The sequence below is a fragment of the Glossina fuscipes genome, unplaced genomic scaffold (genome assembly GCF_014805625.2).
Source record: "Glossina fuscipes isolate IAEA_lab_2018 unplaced genomic scaffold, Yale_Gfus_2 112, whole genome shotgun sequence".
Classification (NCBI taxonomy): domain Eukaryota; kingdom Metazoa; phylum Arthropoda; class Insecta; order Diptera; family Glossinidae; genus Glossina; species Glossina fuscipes.
Window position 1 is genome coordinate 4,373,591 of NW_023998455.1, and position 14,727 is coordinate 4,388,317.

General features: G+C 32.9%; 1 protein-coding gene across 2 annotated transcripts; it reads right to left on the reverse strand.

The window, feature by feature from the left end:
- Nucleotides 1-539: 539 nt before the first annotated feature.
- Nucleotides 540-3,678, reverse strand: LOC119639482. Of its 2 annotated transcripts, none has more exons than XM_038036890.1 (4): nucleotides 1,017-3,678; nucleotides 886-955; nucleotides 672-742; nucleotides 540-606 (listed from the first exon to the last, which is right to left on the reverse strand). In XM_038036890.1, exon 1 carries the CDS (start codon nucleotides 3,606-3,608, stop codon nucleotides 1,038-1,040), a length of 2,571 nt encoding a protein of 856 aa, XP_037892818.1. In that variant the 5' UTR covers nucleotides 3,609-3,678; the 3' UTR covers nucleotides 540-606; nucleotides 672-742; nucleotides 886-955; nucleotides 1,017-1,037. The 2 variants fall into 2 exon arrangements, with proteins under 2 accessions (XP_037892818.1, XP_037892817.1); XM_038036889.1 differs by having other exon boundaries at nucleotides 672-802.
- Nucleotides 3,679-14,727: the final 11,049 nt, after the last annotated feature.

Below are 14,727 nucleotides of genomic sequence, written 5' to 3' on the forward strand. Positions count from 1 at the left end.
TTTGAAGGGAGGAAGATTTCTTCAAGACTTCTGCTTCTTGTGTACTTTTATTTGTAATTCCTATAAATTATCAAGCTTCCTCGATTCTCATGGCAGAAGACATCCTCCTCCAGCGTGAGTTTCTGTAAACATTCCTCGCATACTAGCTGCTCACGGAACCCTCAGGAACTCTTCCAAATAAATGATAGTTTATGTCGGCTTCCTGGCACGGCTTTCCACACCACCCTTGAGGTACCGTGATAGGCGCGTTGCCAACTGTTTTAAATGGCTGGCTCCCCTTTAGGCCTTCACCATTATAGACTTAATTAAAAATCACAATAGTATTTACAATAATAATAATACATAATAATACATAGTAACACGTAGTAATATATAATAAATAAAAAGCCCCGCTAAAACGTACATAATGATACATAACATACATATAAATAAATAAAAATTCCTGCTATGCCTATTCACATCTTCTCGGTTTGCTGACATCTGCAAAAGAAAAATATTGTGATTAATAAATTGTATACACAAAGATGACCAGAACTTGCCATTTAGCCTACGTAAGTATGGCGTTTTGCTGAAGCGATGCGTGGAGGCGTATTCTTATTTTTTAATCTAAAATAAAATGAAAAGAAATGAATAAATTGGAATAATAACAAGTAAAGATAAATGTAGCCTACCTTTGGCATGTAGCGAATTTTCATCGGTATGAGGCGGCGACCAGATAACTGGATTTGATTTTTATTGTAATCTAAAATAGGTAATAGGCGGCATTTAAGCGGCATAGAATGGCTTATACTTGTCTTTTTATCTAAGATTAAATAAATATAAAGAAGTAAGTTGGAAGAAAAAATGTAGAAAGTTATAAATATATTTATAAAAAATTGTAATTACCTTTGCTGTATTTAAAGCACAATTTTCCTATACTTGAACGGAGAGTATGGTGGGCGGATACTTTTGCATTCTGAAATAGAGGAAAGAAATTAGTAATTTATATATATATATTTATTTAATATTGCTTTTACCTCCACTTTTCTGGTTTTCCTTCAAAATGATGACACATTGGTAACAGTTTCTTGTACCCAGTTATCTCCAATCAGCAGCAAATTGATGATGAAGCCTAGCAGATTTGTTCGGTGGTTTCTTCCGTCGGGACAGGAGCTTGCCTCCCTGAAGAAGGCAAGCCGTGCTACTATTGTTGCCTGCAGGCGCTTGCCGATGTTTGCTTCGACCATATGGTTCAGTATCACGAACTTGTATATGTCGCAGGCGTTATGAAATGCGTCATAAACTTTAGGCTTTGCGAATTCGGGTTCCAGATATTTGTGGGCTGCGATGACAACGTCTCTCGGGTCATTTGCATCTTCTTTTCTTAGCGTGAGGTCTTTCAGGCAGGCTTGACAACGCAGATGTTCACGTATGTACTGAGCTATTCCGTAGCCCGTGAGCAGCCAGATGTATCCTTCCTCTTTTCTAGTTACTTGTCCGGTGACTACGTCGTCGAATATCACCCCATCCAGGCCGAATGGCAGGAACTCTTCTTCGGCCTGGTCTTCCATCGTGTAATCCATCAACTCTATAAGATGGTAATCATTGGTGGTAGACTGTCCGCTGCCCCAAAATTGTATTTGTAATTTAATTAGGCGGTTGATCAGCTTCATTATTTGTGTCGCCGGTCTGGTAAGATTTCTCTTGTTTGGAGCTACCTTGCAGAAGAAACGTTCCAGTAGATCTTGGCTTACCCTGTAGGAATGGATAGTTATGCCAGGATAAGCCTCCAGCAGCCCGTCCATTAATTTTATAAATCTATTCATTGTTTGCACGGTTTCGCCCGCTAGCAGGTCCGCCTCAAGGGCGGAACTGAGATGTTCTCTAACTTCTTCTAGCACCGCTCTTTGGGCCTGCCAATTGGTGCTGTTGATTTTGCCGCTGTGAAAAATTTTGTTAAATTTTGTCATAGCAGCGAAGAGTTCGTACGTCCTAACTTCTATGGCACTACCAATGATTCCTCGTTGAATTGCTATTTCCAACATTGCTGGCATTGCTGGTGTGAAAAATTGGACTGTTTCTACTAAATTTCTAGGTGAGGTGATTAACAAGCTGGCGCCTCTCGTCTCCCAGTGTCCCCAGATGGGCGCGTTCTGCGCAGCTACTTTGGTGACAATTGCGGCGTCATATCGTCGGTTTAATGTAATCGCTTTCTGGCGGAATGCTTCCAGGATGTGTATATAGTCGTACATGTGTACGACTATATACTTGCTGCCATCCGCACGTTGCCTTTTAAATTCGCCGCTTGCGAAAATCCTAATTGCCTTGTGATTTTGGCCGCTCCTGTCGCAGACCACCGCTTTTACTTCCAGTCCGATCTCCTCCGCGATTCTTAAATTTTCCTCTAATAGTTCTGGATTCCCTTTGTGGCGGATGATAGGATAGGCGCTGAGTAGCATGTTGAACGCCGTCAATATACTGCGTACTCCGAAAACGAGTACCGTCCGGTACTCTTTCGTCTCCGCTAATTCTTGGTTTAGAATGTACCCGCGTCCATACAGCTTGTCCTCGGATCGAGTATATGCTGACCTTAGGCCGGTATACACTTCATTGAAGTGTAGTTGTACGATTTTGTCGTGAGGAGTTAATTTCCTCACGACCCCTCGCAGTGCCTCAATGTCCGGCACCACTCTTTGAGCTTCTTCCACTTCCTGGCTTTCGTCTGGGGTTACGGCGGGTTCAAAGCGTCGATCCTTCCTCCCCCGTGCTGCAGCCGCCGATGTTGTCGCTTTCTCGTCGTCTTTATCATTTTTGTATCTATTTACATTATAACTATAACCCATTACATCGGGGCTTTCTATTCTAGATGGTCGTTCATTCCTCTGTACATCCGTTTGTTCCCCTGTCACTTTTTCCTGTGAAAATCTGTTGTCCATTTCGTCAAACCGTAAAAAATCTTCGTAATCTGTGTCTATCTGTACTTCTTCTTTTATTTTTATTTCCTCAAAATCTACTTCTACTGGTACTTCTCCCTCCGCTAAAATTTGTGTGGTAATTCTATTCGATGTTATCGCTTTCTCGTCGTCTATATCATTTTTGTATCTATTTACATTATAACTATAATCCATAATGTTGGGGCTTTCTATGCTAAATAGTCGTTCATTCGTCTGTAAATCCGTTTGTTCCCCTGTCACTTTTTCCTGTGATAATCTGTTGTCCATTTCGTCAAACCGTAAAAATTCTTCGTAATCTGTGTCCATCTGTACTTCTTCTTTTACTTTTATTTCCTCACAACCTACTTCTACTGGTACTTCCCCGTCCGCTAAAATTTGTTTGGTAATTCTAGCGACAGTACGTTCCAATCCTAATTGATGCGCGTACCACACATACGCGCCCATACCCGTAAACCTTGTTCCCTCCGTGTTTTCCAATCGTTTTAGATACGTTCTGACATTTTTCCATTTTCGTTTAACGTCTTCCACTGTTATAAGTGTACCTGTTTTTTTTGTGAGTATGTTAGCTAACCTACTACCATTGTTTTTCCAAGAAACATATCCCTTTCCCAGACCCCACAACTCTGGACAACTTTTCAATTCTTCGCTGAAGAGTGCGTCAGGTATGAAGACCATTTTATTATATAATAATATATTAAATAACGTGTATAATAATATAAATAATATATATACTAATGTAAATAAATTTATATTAAATATTAATATATCCTGAAAAGAAGAAAAGAAAAACAAAATAAATAAAACCATATGGTCATATATAAATAACCGAGAAAAATAACATCATAATAGTGTATAGTGGAATCAAACAGAACATAATGTGAAGGTATATATAAAAATTAATTCTTAATTTTGTAGCATATTAATTACCGAGTCAATTTATTTTACAAAAAATTATAGAACAATATAATATTTTGAACCAAAACATAAATGTAGTTACAAACGTGTCGGGTAGGTCAGTTTAATAAAATATGCAGTACCAAGAGACGATTCGGGTGCTGATAAGAAAAGTGATCGTATGATTACCGCTACAAATCTTCTGTCAAATCTTCGGAAATAACCATTGGCACGTGTGCGAATAGTAAAAACTAAAAGGCAAACGTTCCGTCAGCGCATATACTTGTTGTTCTTTGTCGCCAATCACGCAGGTAAAAATAATTCACACTCAATTATATTTAAAACCCAAAAATGGCTACTATTCGTTTACCTAAACCGGACATCATTTTCTTTTTGTTATGTTTGTTTTTAATTAGTAAGAAATTGTTTTCAATAATAACAACCGAAATCGAAATTTAAAAAAAAAGTAAGGAAATTATATTCGGCTGTGGCCAAATACTTCATCTTTTCCTTAAAAAAAAAAAAAATTTTAATACTGTATGTTTTTGGGTCGACATGATTGTTTTTTTTTTATAGATAATGTAGGATTATCCATAAAATATATGTGCATGTATGTGTAAGCATTAAGTCAAAACAGATTTATATTGTTTTCGGAAACAATGGTGGTTTCACTTCAGATTGCACTGTAAGTGTATGTCCTTCGATCGCATGATCTTCCAATGTTTAAGATAAATTTTATAGAATCGCTAAAGCAGCCTTCTGGTTGTTGCAGACGTTTTGGCAAAATGAATATACCCTCATCCCTGTGATAGCAAGTACAATAACTTTTAATTGAATAAAAAATACGGAGAAACATTGCCACGAGGAGTTTACCAATTTACAAGTTCCTACCCTTGTTGTGTAAAACCCAAAAATCGCTTATCTACGTTTACCAGAAATATGGAAATATGTTTTTTTCAAACAGGATATCGAATAAATTAATAACTTTTGTCGCATATTAAAAAAATAAAGTTGAAAAACATAAAAGAATATAAAAGACTAATACTGAAAAGCTGTTAAACTGAAAATATTGCTGTTATTTTATATCTAATCTTCTCTTGCATCATTTTTTGAGCATTTTTCATTCACCATTTACAAAATTCTTAATTTTATAATTTAAGAAATAAAATATATGAAATAGTAAAATTCAATTACCACTTAAGTTAAAAGTTAAAATTTAATAATTACTTCAATGCACTAAACGACTTTTAAAGTATCTTTTTATTAAAATATTTCACTGCACCAAACGACATTTAAAGTATCTTTTTATTATTAAAATATTTCAATGCACCAAACGAATTTTAAAGTATATTTTAATTAAATTATTTGAATGCACAAAACGAATTTTAAAGTATTTTTTTATTAAAAACGCTGTATTTAGTGAAAATGTAAGAAAATTAAATTTTCTTCAATTTTTTCTTCTTAATTTCGGTCAATTTCGTGTGTGCTTTGCGAGCTTGCCAAATTGATTGATTGAATTGAAAGCCTTTGAACAGTTTTATACAAAATCCTTTGCGAGGTTTATAAGAAATTTACCATCTGTGGAGGATGGAGAGATCACAGAGTTGCTTTCAATAAATACTAATAATGATCAGAATAAAATCTCACCACATTTTGCATGAATTTCGTTTATTTTCGTGATTGAAACATCGTAAGTAATGATCTTTGCTCGTGCTACATCAACTCGAATAATAATATGTCTTGCTTTTGCTGAAATCTTAAAGGAGGAAACTCTAACAGCTGCTGTGATATATAATGAAATATATTGGTGAAGCTCAATATGGCGAATACAAGAACGCGTTCAATGGATTTGGGTGATTTCTTGCGTTTATTATTAGCCTTTAATTCGGAAGGTATACATTTTAATTAAACCAAAGCGGTGACTATAGTTAGTGTTTATAAAAAATAAATACATCTTTTTATTTTTTAAAAAATAATTGGTAAATTAAGACTAACAACTTTCAACGTTAGTATGCTGAAGTGCGACGACTTTTTTTCCCTTTGGTTTTTAATTGTATATTAAACATTATTGCTATTCTTATTGTATTTAAACTGTTTATATTTATAATAGAAGTTTTAGTTAAAAACTAATTTTGATTCTTTTTTTTTGGGAATTGAAAAATCTATTTATTGCTCTTTTAATAGTCGTCTCCCATTGAAGACACGATGCATAGAGAATAAGCGTTTTCATTTGACATGAAACGTGTTTTAAGAGTGGTGCCTGCTTTGTACCTAAAAATACTCACAAAATAAATATCATAAATATTATTTTTAATACCATTATACTTACTTATTACGATTATATTATTACCACGCGTGGGCGCTTCTCGGCCCTGATTCGGGCGGCTCAACACACTGCGTAGATCAAACGGTGAATTTTGTCGGCGTAGCCATCCGTTGCCCGCTCTGCTGGCGGTTTATCCACTCTCGCAAATCGGTAGGGGGGCGGCGCCCAGCACTTCTCCACCTACGCCTACGGGTCGGAAGCGGCGGTTCTTCACGCGAGACATCTTATGCGACATCTTCTGGTGGTCCAGTTTCTTTTTTATCTACAAAAAAAAAAATTTTACTATTAAATCAAAAACAAAAAAAAAATTGTACAACTTACTCTGAGAGACGGACGGCGGTTGCCCCAGTTTTTGGCGCCCTCATCGCGGCGTTCATTACGCCAGTCTCTAGTTTCATTTTCATCTAAAAAAAAAATTTTAATATTAAATCAAAAAAAAAAAAAAAATTATACAACTTACTTTGCGAGAGATCTTTTGGGACATCTTCTGGTGGACGTTTCTTTTTTATCTAAAAAAAAAAAAAATTTTAGTATTACATTAAAAAAAAAAAAGTTTGCGAAACATCCTCACCGGTCAAACTCATTGTACTTTTTAAAAGACCGGCGTTTTACATATGTTTGTACATACTTGTGTATCTACAACAAGAACAACAGCAACGCTGTGCCTATATTACATTATATTGTTACCCCACACATATCGCAAGAGTTGTACATGAAAGTAGTAAAAAAACCAAAAATCTTACTTGTTTAGATTCATTATGAAATCATATTTTATTAAATTTTTTATTTTAAACATGTTTTTGCCAAATAAATTTATCAAAAATAAAAATTATTATTTATTTATTTATTTATTCTACTTATACTAGAAACTCAACTAAACAAATAACAGTCGAGTTTAATTGGCTCTTAATGCAAAACTTATATTAATTAATAATAAAATTTAGTATAATTATAATAAAACAAATAAGAAGAAAAAAAAAGAAAAAAAGCATATACACAACAAGCATAGAGCCACACCCACAACCGGTACAGGACCAAATTGCAAATGAACCCCTAAGCCATCGCCAACATGCATAAGCTTGGCAACCGATAATAGTTAACAACAATTCATTTTCGGCTCATCGTGATATTTTAAGGTTAAGAGCTAGTTTAAGTATGACATAGGTAAATCGCGCATATTAAGCAAAGATGCTTTAATAGACTTTAAGGAGTCCGTTAATGAGAATAAGTGATAGACGTCATTTAGGTTCTTGCAAACAACTCTGAGTTGGTTATACAGTTCGTCATTATATTTGCCTTGACTAAGCTTAATCCAAATAAATCGGTTAGGGACATTGAAGCCTATCTCACGAAGTAATACGGGCGAGTCAATTGTACCATTTATTACTTTAATTAGAAAGGAAACGCCAAGAATAAATCTACGTTTCTCAAGAGACGGTAGGAACAGCAGAGGCAACCTATTTTATTTATGCAAGATTATATATTATATAGTACGTCTATTAAGATCATCATTATTCACGATCTTTCAATCAAGAAATTAAACGAAACTCATACATAGTGTAGTGAGATTTCATTTTCGCCATTCACATTTATAGGAAAGCAACTCTGTGCTCTTTTCATATATGCTCCTTTTCTTATATACCTTGAAAAGAAAAAAACCAGATAAAGGCTTTCTGCAAAAAAAGAAAATTTTACATGGCCATCGCAATCATTTCGAATAAAAGATCATTCCAAAAGTTACCACAGAACAGCAAAAAGCAGTTATTTCAACTGAACAAAATTTACCTAAAAGTGTTAAAGTGTTTTAAAAATTATTAATTTCATTTTGAAACAGTTAAATAGTTCAATTTAAATTTGGTTAAAAACCATATTATAAAAATCAAAAAGAAAAATTAAAAAATATTCTAGTTCTGCTATATTCGTATTATATAAAGTGTTTAAATAATTAAAAAAATTAGATTATTTATTGACTGGTAAGTGAATTTCTCATTATTTATATTTTGAACTGTTAGCAAGGAGACCCATAGAATAGAATCAATAAATTAAAATTATATTAATATTGAAAAATTCGAAGTTTCACGTGCATTGTACGATCAAGCAATTTATTTCATAAGGAAAACTATTCTGCACATAGCTGTCACATTTCATTTCTCTGCACACAATCTGCATGCTGACATGGAATGACAGTAACTTATGCACGTTCTTTGCTCTTAACGCTGATTGTAAAAAAGCAACGGCTTATGTGAATAATATGACGGTACACATATTTGTATTTGTAATCCCGCCAATATGAATATAACGCAGTTGTACAATAAATATATATTTCATATATATATTTAAATTCATATGTTTTATATTATTATTATACTATTATATAATAATATTTCTATTTACGACTATCATATAGAGCTTTTATATTAAACTACTTTGAAAATAACTGAAATAACAATTCACTTTTTATAAATTGAATGGAACGACTAAACAGCCTTCTTAAGTTCGATCCCAACTATTGTCTACACCGAGTTCTGCCTTTAACATATATAATCCAAAGTGATCGTTGTTTAAGTATTCGAAATCGCAGATTCACATTTTTTATTTTTACGGGCAAGTTGATATTGAAAAGGGGTCAAATTGGTCAATACCAATTATTGCCGAAATGGAAAACCTCAATCATTCCTACACAAAATTATAAGCGATTACATTCTAAAACGAATTAATTTTTTTCATCCTAATACCATCGATACCAAATAAAATGACTTGGAGAGTAGAATGTGACAAGTTAATTGTTCTAATTCTAAGTAATTATTGTCGACTTAATAGATAAAATCCCCTGACGTTTACGAGAAATCGGTTTCTGGGATATTATAATATCAAGTGCCCAAGATTATGGGTAGTCAGTAGAAAACCAAGGAAGCAGAATCTTTCTGATATTTTGCTAATATTTCTTAACCCGTTTATATGCATTCAACTGAAATAAAGGACCTCCACTGCCACCCTTTCTCATATAACGACCTTTAAAAATTAGGAATCGAAGAATTGGTTTGATTACTGTCATCAGAAAACTTCATTGCCTTTTCCCAAATCCACTTCACAAAATCATGAGCCCAATAGTCAAATATAAAAAAGGAAAAATGTAAATTCACGCTTTATATTATTATATATATGTATGTATCGTATAAAGAATACATATTTTGGTAGAGGACGGATTCTAATCAACTTTATTCAAAATTTAAGCAAAACTTAATCAAATGTCATGTGTGTCCTATTTAAAGTTTATTTCATCCATTTGTAAGACATTAGAGGAAGATCACACCAAAACAGGCTCATCAATGTTGTAGGTGCAGCTTACATATATACGTCTGATTTCACAAAATAATAGCGGCATATAACAACAAGTATATACAAGCACACTTGTAAAATGAAAATTTCTCAACCCCCTACCACCACGAAACTTTAGGTACAGTTGAAAGAAATCACAGAGTTCTTAACGAATACTTTTTAGCCTTTACAAAAAAAAATTATTCGGATAAATGGATACCATACTACATACACTTTCGCATATAACACTACCCACCACGTACGAACACAATATACACCTTTCGAACTAATATATGGAAAATTACCATACATGCCCAACGAAAAAATATTAAATTCAAATCTTACATACAACTCAGAAAACTACATAAATGAGCTAAAAATAAAGTTAAAATACTCCTTAGAAAAAGCAAAAGTAGCAAGAACACAACTATCAGAAGAACGTTACACGAATGCAATCGATATAAATATAGGAGAACAAATCTTATTAAAGAAACACAACAGGAAAAGATTAATAAATCCTATGAAGGACCCTATGAAGTAATAGATATCAAAGAACCCAATGTCACAATACAAATTAAAGATAAGCCAAAAACTGTACATAAAAATTTAATTAAGAGATACAATACAATAGATGTAAACTAAATTTATTGAAGAAAAATTAGCAATAAATTATGGGAACTAATCGAAGGGCAAACGACGTAAATATTAGTTTTCTAATAACTAACGCATTATAATTTCGAAAAAGTAAACGATCCAAAGTTTAGAAAAGTTAATTTAGTGCGAAATGTGTGCTAAGGAAAAGGAAAACTTTAAGAAAATATAGATAGATATATTTTATTCGTTCGCCATGGCTACGAAAGAATTAATTTGGCTATACGCGATCATTGTAAAGCAAAGCTCGGCAGCCTATGAGCCGACCACCCTAATATCTAATGCTCCACCTTAAGTCCGAAAATAAAGTATTTTATATCATGGTATAAAAAAAAAACAAATTGAAAATCGATACTAAAACAACAACATTGCAGTTCGATTACCATGGATCTTATACACGTAAGGGCTAGCTTCAAAACACGGCACATTCTTTCGAGATGAGAATCGAAAATTGCCTCAGGGGTGAAAGAAAGTAGTACACAATACGTTGATTAGCATTTTCGACAATAAAAAAATTGACCGAACTAATTTGTACTCACTCCCAACATATATTCCTAAAATCAAAAAAGTTCAAGATATTAAAAGCTTCATTATAAAATTCTTTTGAATAGTCCGCCAATCACATCTGGGAATACTGCAAAAGCAAAAAGGGATGCTCTGCATGCCCTGCATCAGAATTTCCCTTTTTTGCACTATTATACGAAAGATATTTTTCATTATTGCAGAACGTCTAGGATGTCGATTGATTGCTCTGCATTTCACTTCAATTATTCATATTGAACTCAGATTTTTAAAGACAGCTTTCGTTCCTATTAAGAAAGAATTTTTTTACAGTAAGAAATTTCAAAATCTTTTAAAGCAACTATAAGCTTGATGGATTACAGCAGCGTATAGTTCAAGAAATTCTTGCGAAAAACTAAACTAAACCATTAGACTGAAAAAGATAATATGCAATGTTTTAAAAAACAAAATTTTTTGCGCCCTTGTAAAAATTTTCATTTTTCTATTTCTTTATATAGTACTAAAGCATCGCTGTCCATTGTGATATCTATGGCGATTATGATTTGGCATCTTGGGGAAAGAAATATGTTGCTTTTATTAAGTATTTCGTCGTATATGGGGAGCTAAATTTAGTCATCATATGTATTAATTGTAAGAGAGAAATTTTTATAATTTATGTTACATGCATACTTGTGTAGGAAATCTCTTCCTATAATTCCATCGGTTTGTATTAGGAAGTTCGGGTCTACTAATTGTATTTTATGTTCCGTTACCTAGATTAATATTTAAATGTGTTGTTCCCAATGTTTCTATACATTCGTTGGTTATTCCTGTTAGGTTAATAGATTCTGAGTTGTTTAGTGGGTAGTGTTCCAAAAGGTGTGCTTTACCGGGGCTGATGTCTGCTCCTGTGTCTAATAGAAACGATATTTAGGGTTTTGTTGCATTGTGGATATTTAGTAGTACCTAGTTGGATAATTTTGAGATGGAGAAGAAATGAGGTTTTGATCGGTTTAGGTGTTCAATGGATGCCTGCCTTAAATGTTTTGTGGATGCCTGGTTTAAATGTTTGGTCCCCAATTCAGGGGCATCGTCAAGGAATCCGGAGGAAATCCGTTTCCCTGGTTTTCTGAGGCGTGTGCGTGATTGTTTGCGTTGTTGTTTTTCTGATTTCTGTTGTTATTGTTATTTTGATTTCAATAGTTAAATTTCCTATTATTATTGTTGTAGTTACTGGTATTTGAATTATTATTATTGTTTCTATTAAAATTGTTGTTATCATTATTGCGATAATTCTTGTTTTGATTATTGTGTCTTTGATTGCTTCTATTGGGATTATTGTTGTGATATTGATTTCTGTTGTTTTCGTTAGTGTAGGAGTTTTCGTTGTTGTTGTGGTGATTGTGTGAGTTTTTCTTTTGGTAATTTAGTCTCATTACCTATGAATTTGTTTGGGTCGCACCTTCAATATCGCAATATTAATTGCTTCTAAAAAGGTTTTTGGTTGAGCCGCAAAGATAATGGATTTAACGTAGCCGTTTTCGAATATGGTTAAAACGTATGTATCGTTGTTATTGGTAATGACAGATTTTTGTTCGTTAGTGGGGTTGGTACCGAGTTCTTTAATTTGAAGACTATTTAGATCTGCTATTATGTGTAAAATTTTGTCCTTGAAACCTGTGATAGTGCTTTTTTGTGTTGTGTGGTTCAATATTGAATGTAGTTGTGGTATTGTTTAACTTGAATTGTGTGAATTGCTGTGATAACAATTGGCTTTTTTTATTTCTGGTAAAGATATTTATACTTAATTCTACAGGTGATATATTATGCTAATGTAATCAATAATTATTTTAATTGGGGCGCCTGGCGTCGTATTGCATTTCACAATGTAATACTCAGCCAGTTGAAGTACGACATAATTTTCGTTTTTCTTTTTACAAAAGAATTATAATGAATTTTGAACACATGTCACTTTGTTACGCATTATTGAAAATATCGAAACAATAGCAATGAGCATGTGATTCTTAAAAACATTAGCCCATAAGAAACCAAATTAATTATAGTTTGGAAAAAAGTAAACAAGAAATAAATCTTGATTTAAAATTAGACTTTAAATCGTTTGCTTTAAAGGGAACATTCGGAGGTTGATGGTAGTTCTGAAGTGTTCCTTTGAAAGCAGAACTGTTTTGTAGAGCTTTCATCAACCTGTGTTTAAAAATTAATAAAAAAAATAAAAATAAAAACAAAGAATGCAGCCAATATCATTTAGTTTATAGTTAATATGAATTTAAAATTTATATTTAATTTAGTTGTAATTTAAAATTATTAGTTATAATTTAAAACTATTGTAAAAAGATGTAAAAAATATAAATTTAATAAATTGAATTTAAAAAAGCAACTTCGTTTTTTTCATTTTTCAGCATATCGAAAACGTCATTAATAAGTATTCACCCTTTTTAAAGTTGATGAAATTTTAGCCGAGAAATGGGTAAATGCATTTTCTTCCAGTAATTTTTTACTTTCGCCTTATCAAACAAGTTTTCAAAATTCCGAAAAGTTTCCTAATATTTTATCATCCTAGATGGTCCTATAAACTGTTTCACTTTAACTTTAGATCGGTCCATTTTGGATATTCAGTGAACGTGACGATGCGCAGATCATACCACGTTAAGAATGTACAAGTTTCAATTTTTTATCCGTAAATTTATATTCATTACAAAGACATTGTAGGCTGATGAAAGGACGCAGGAACTAACAGTAGTTTCGGTAGGCCATATGCTAAGAGTTTCTTTAGCGTATAAATAGGACAATCAAGCAAAGAAAAATGTAAGCAAAAATTAAAAGTTTTAAAAGATTTTTTAATAGTTAGCTATTTCTTACAGTTCGGAATATTTAAATTGATGGAAACGTTATCATTTTGTTACGTAATTGTATATTGAATATATATTTTAAGCACCAGTATGAATGAAGCATACGCCAAATTACATATTTATTTGATATAACCACTCAACTCAATTTGTATGTTTCCTCGAAGTTCAGTTAATAGTTTGGTGAACTAAAAAGGAAAAAAAGTTTACACATGTAAACACCCCATGCTATTACTAAATTTAATAGTTGGTTTGTTTCCAACGTCCTGTAGTCAATGTTGTAAACGTTAACATACAGGGTAGACCAAAAAGTCATCAACTAGTTTTAAAAGCTCTTTAATTCCATATATTGATTATCATCTTTTGAAACTTATCCGAGACAAATTTGGCACAAACATTGGAAGTACTCGCACGCAGGCTGGCATTGAAAATGGGCTAAATTGGTCAAAGGATACACCTGCAGTACTACTTAAACTCGTGGCATCTCTGTTGTTAAATAGTAATAAAATATTGGTATTTTCCTCTTTACCCATAAACCACACCACTTACATCTATGAAATAGTGGGCGTGTATTCTATAAGCAGTGCATCTGTATAAAAATGGAAAAAATCAGACAATTCTATTTAATGTTATAATGTGTTATAGGATCATTTTTTTTCCAAAAGGTTTGTAACGCCCAGAGGCAAGCTTCAAAACCCACATAAAGTATACAAATTCTTATCTAGTTTCAAATTCAGTCCAATCAATGTTTTTTTTTTTCTTCTTTTTCAGGATATATATTCTTACATTTCCTTAAATTAATTACATCTTACTTATTATATTATAATATTATTTAAGTATGCCGTTTATCTCTGATGTCTTATTTAGTGAGGCTTTAAAAAAATATCCGCAGTGCTGGGGTCTAAAAAACAAATATGTAAATTGGCAAAAAGATGGGAAAATGTTAGCCGACGAATTAAGGGTTACAACGAACACGACTATAACTTTAGAAAATGTCTGTTTAAAATATAATTGTATTAGAAAAAGTCTCATGCGCCTTAACAAAAATCCTAAGGGAAAGCGATGTACGAGACTGGGCGCGTACTTGTGGTACGCGATCGAGTTAGGTTTGCAGCATGCTGCCAATAGAATTTCCAACGATGAACTAAGATACGGGGTAAGACCAGTCAAAACTTCTGAGTCAATCATACAGATTGAGCCAGAAACGTCTGAGTCAATCATAAAGATTGAACCAGAA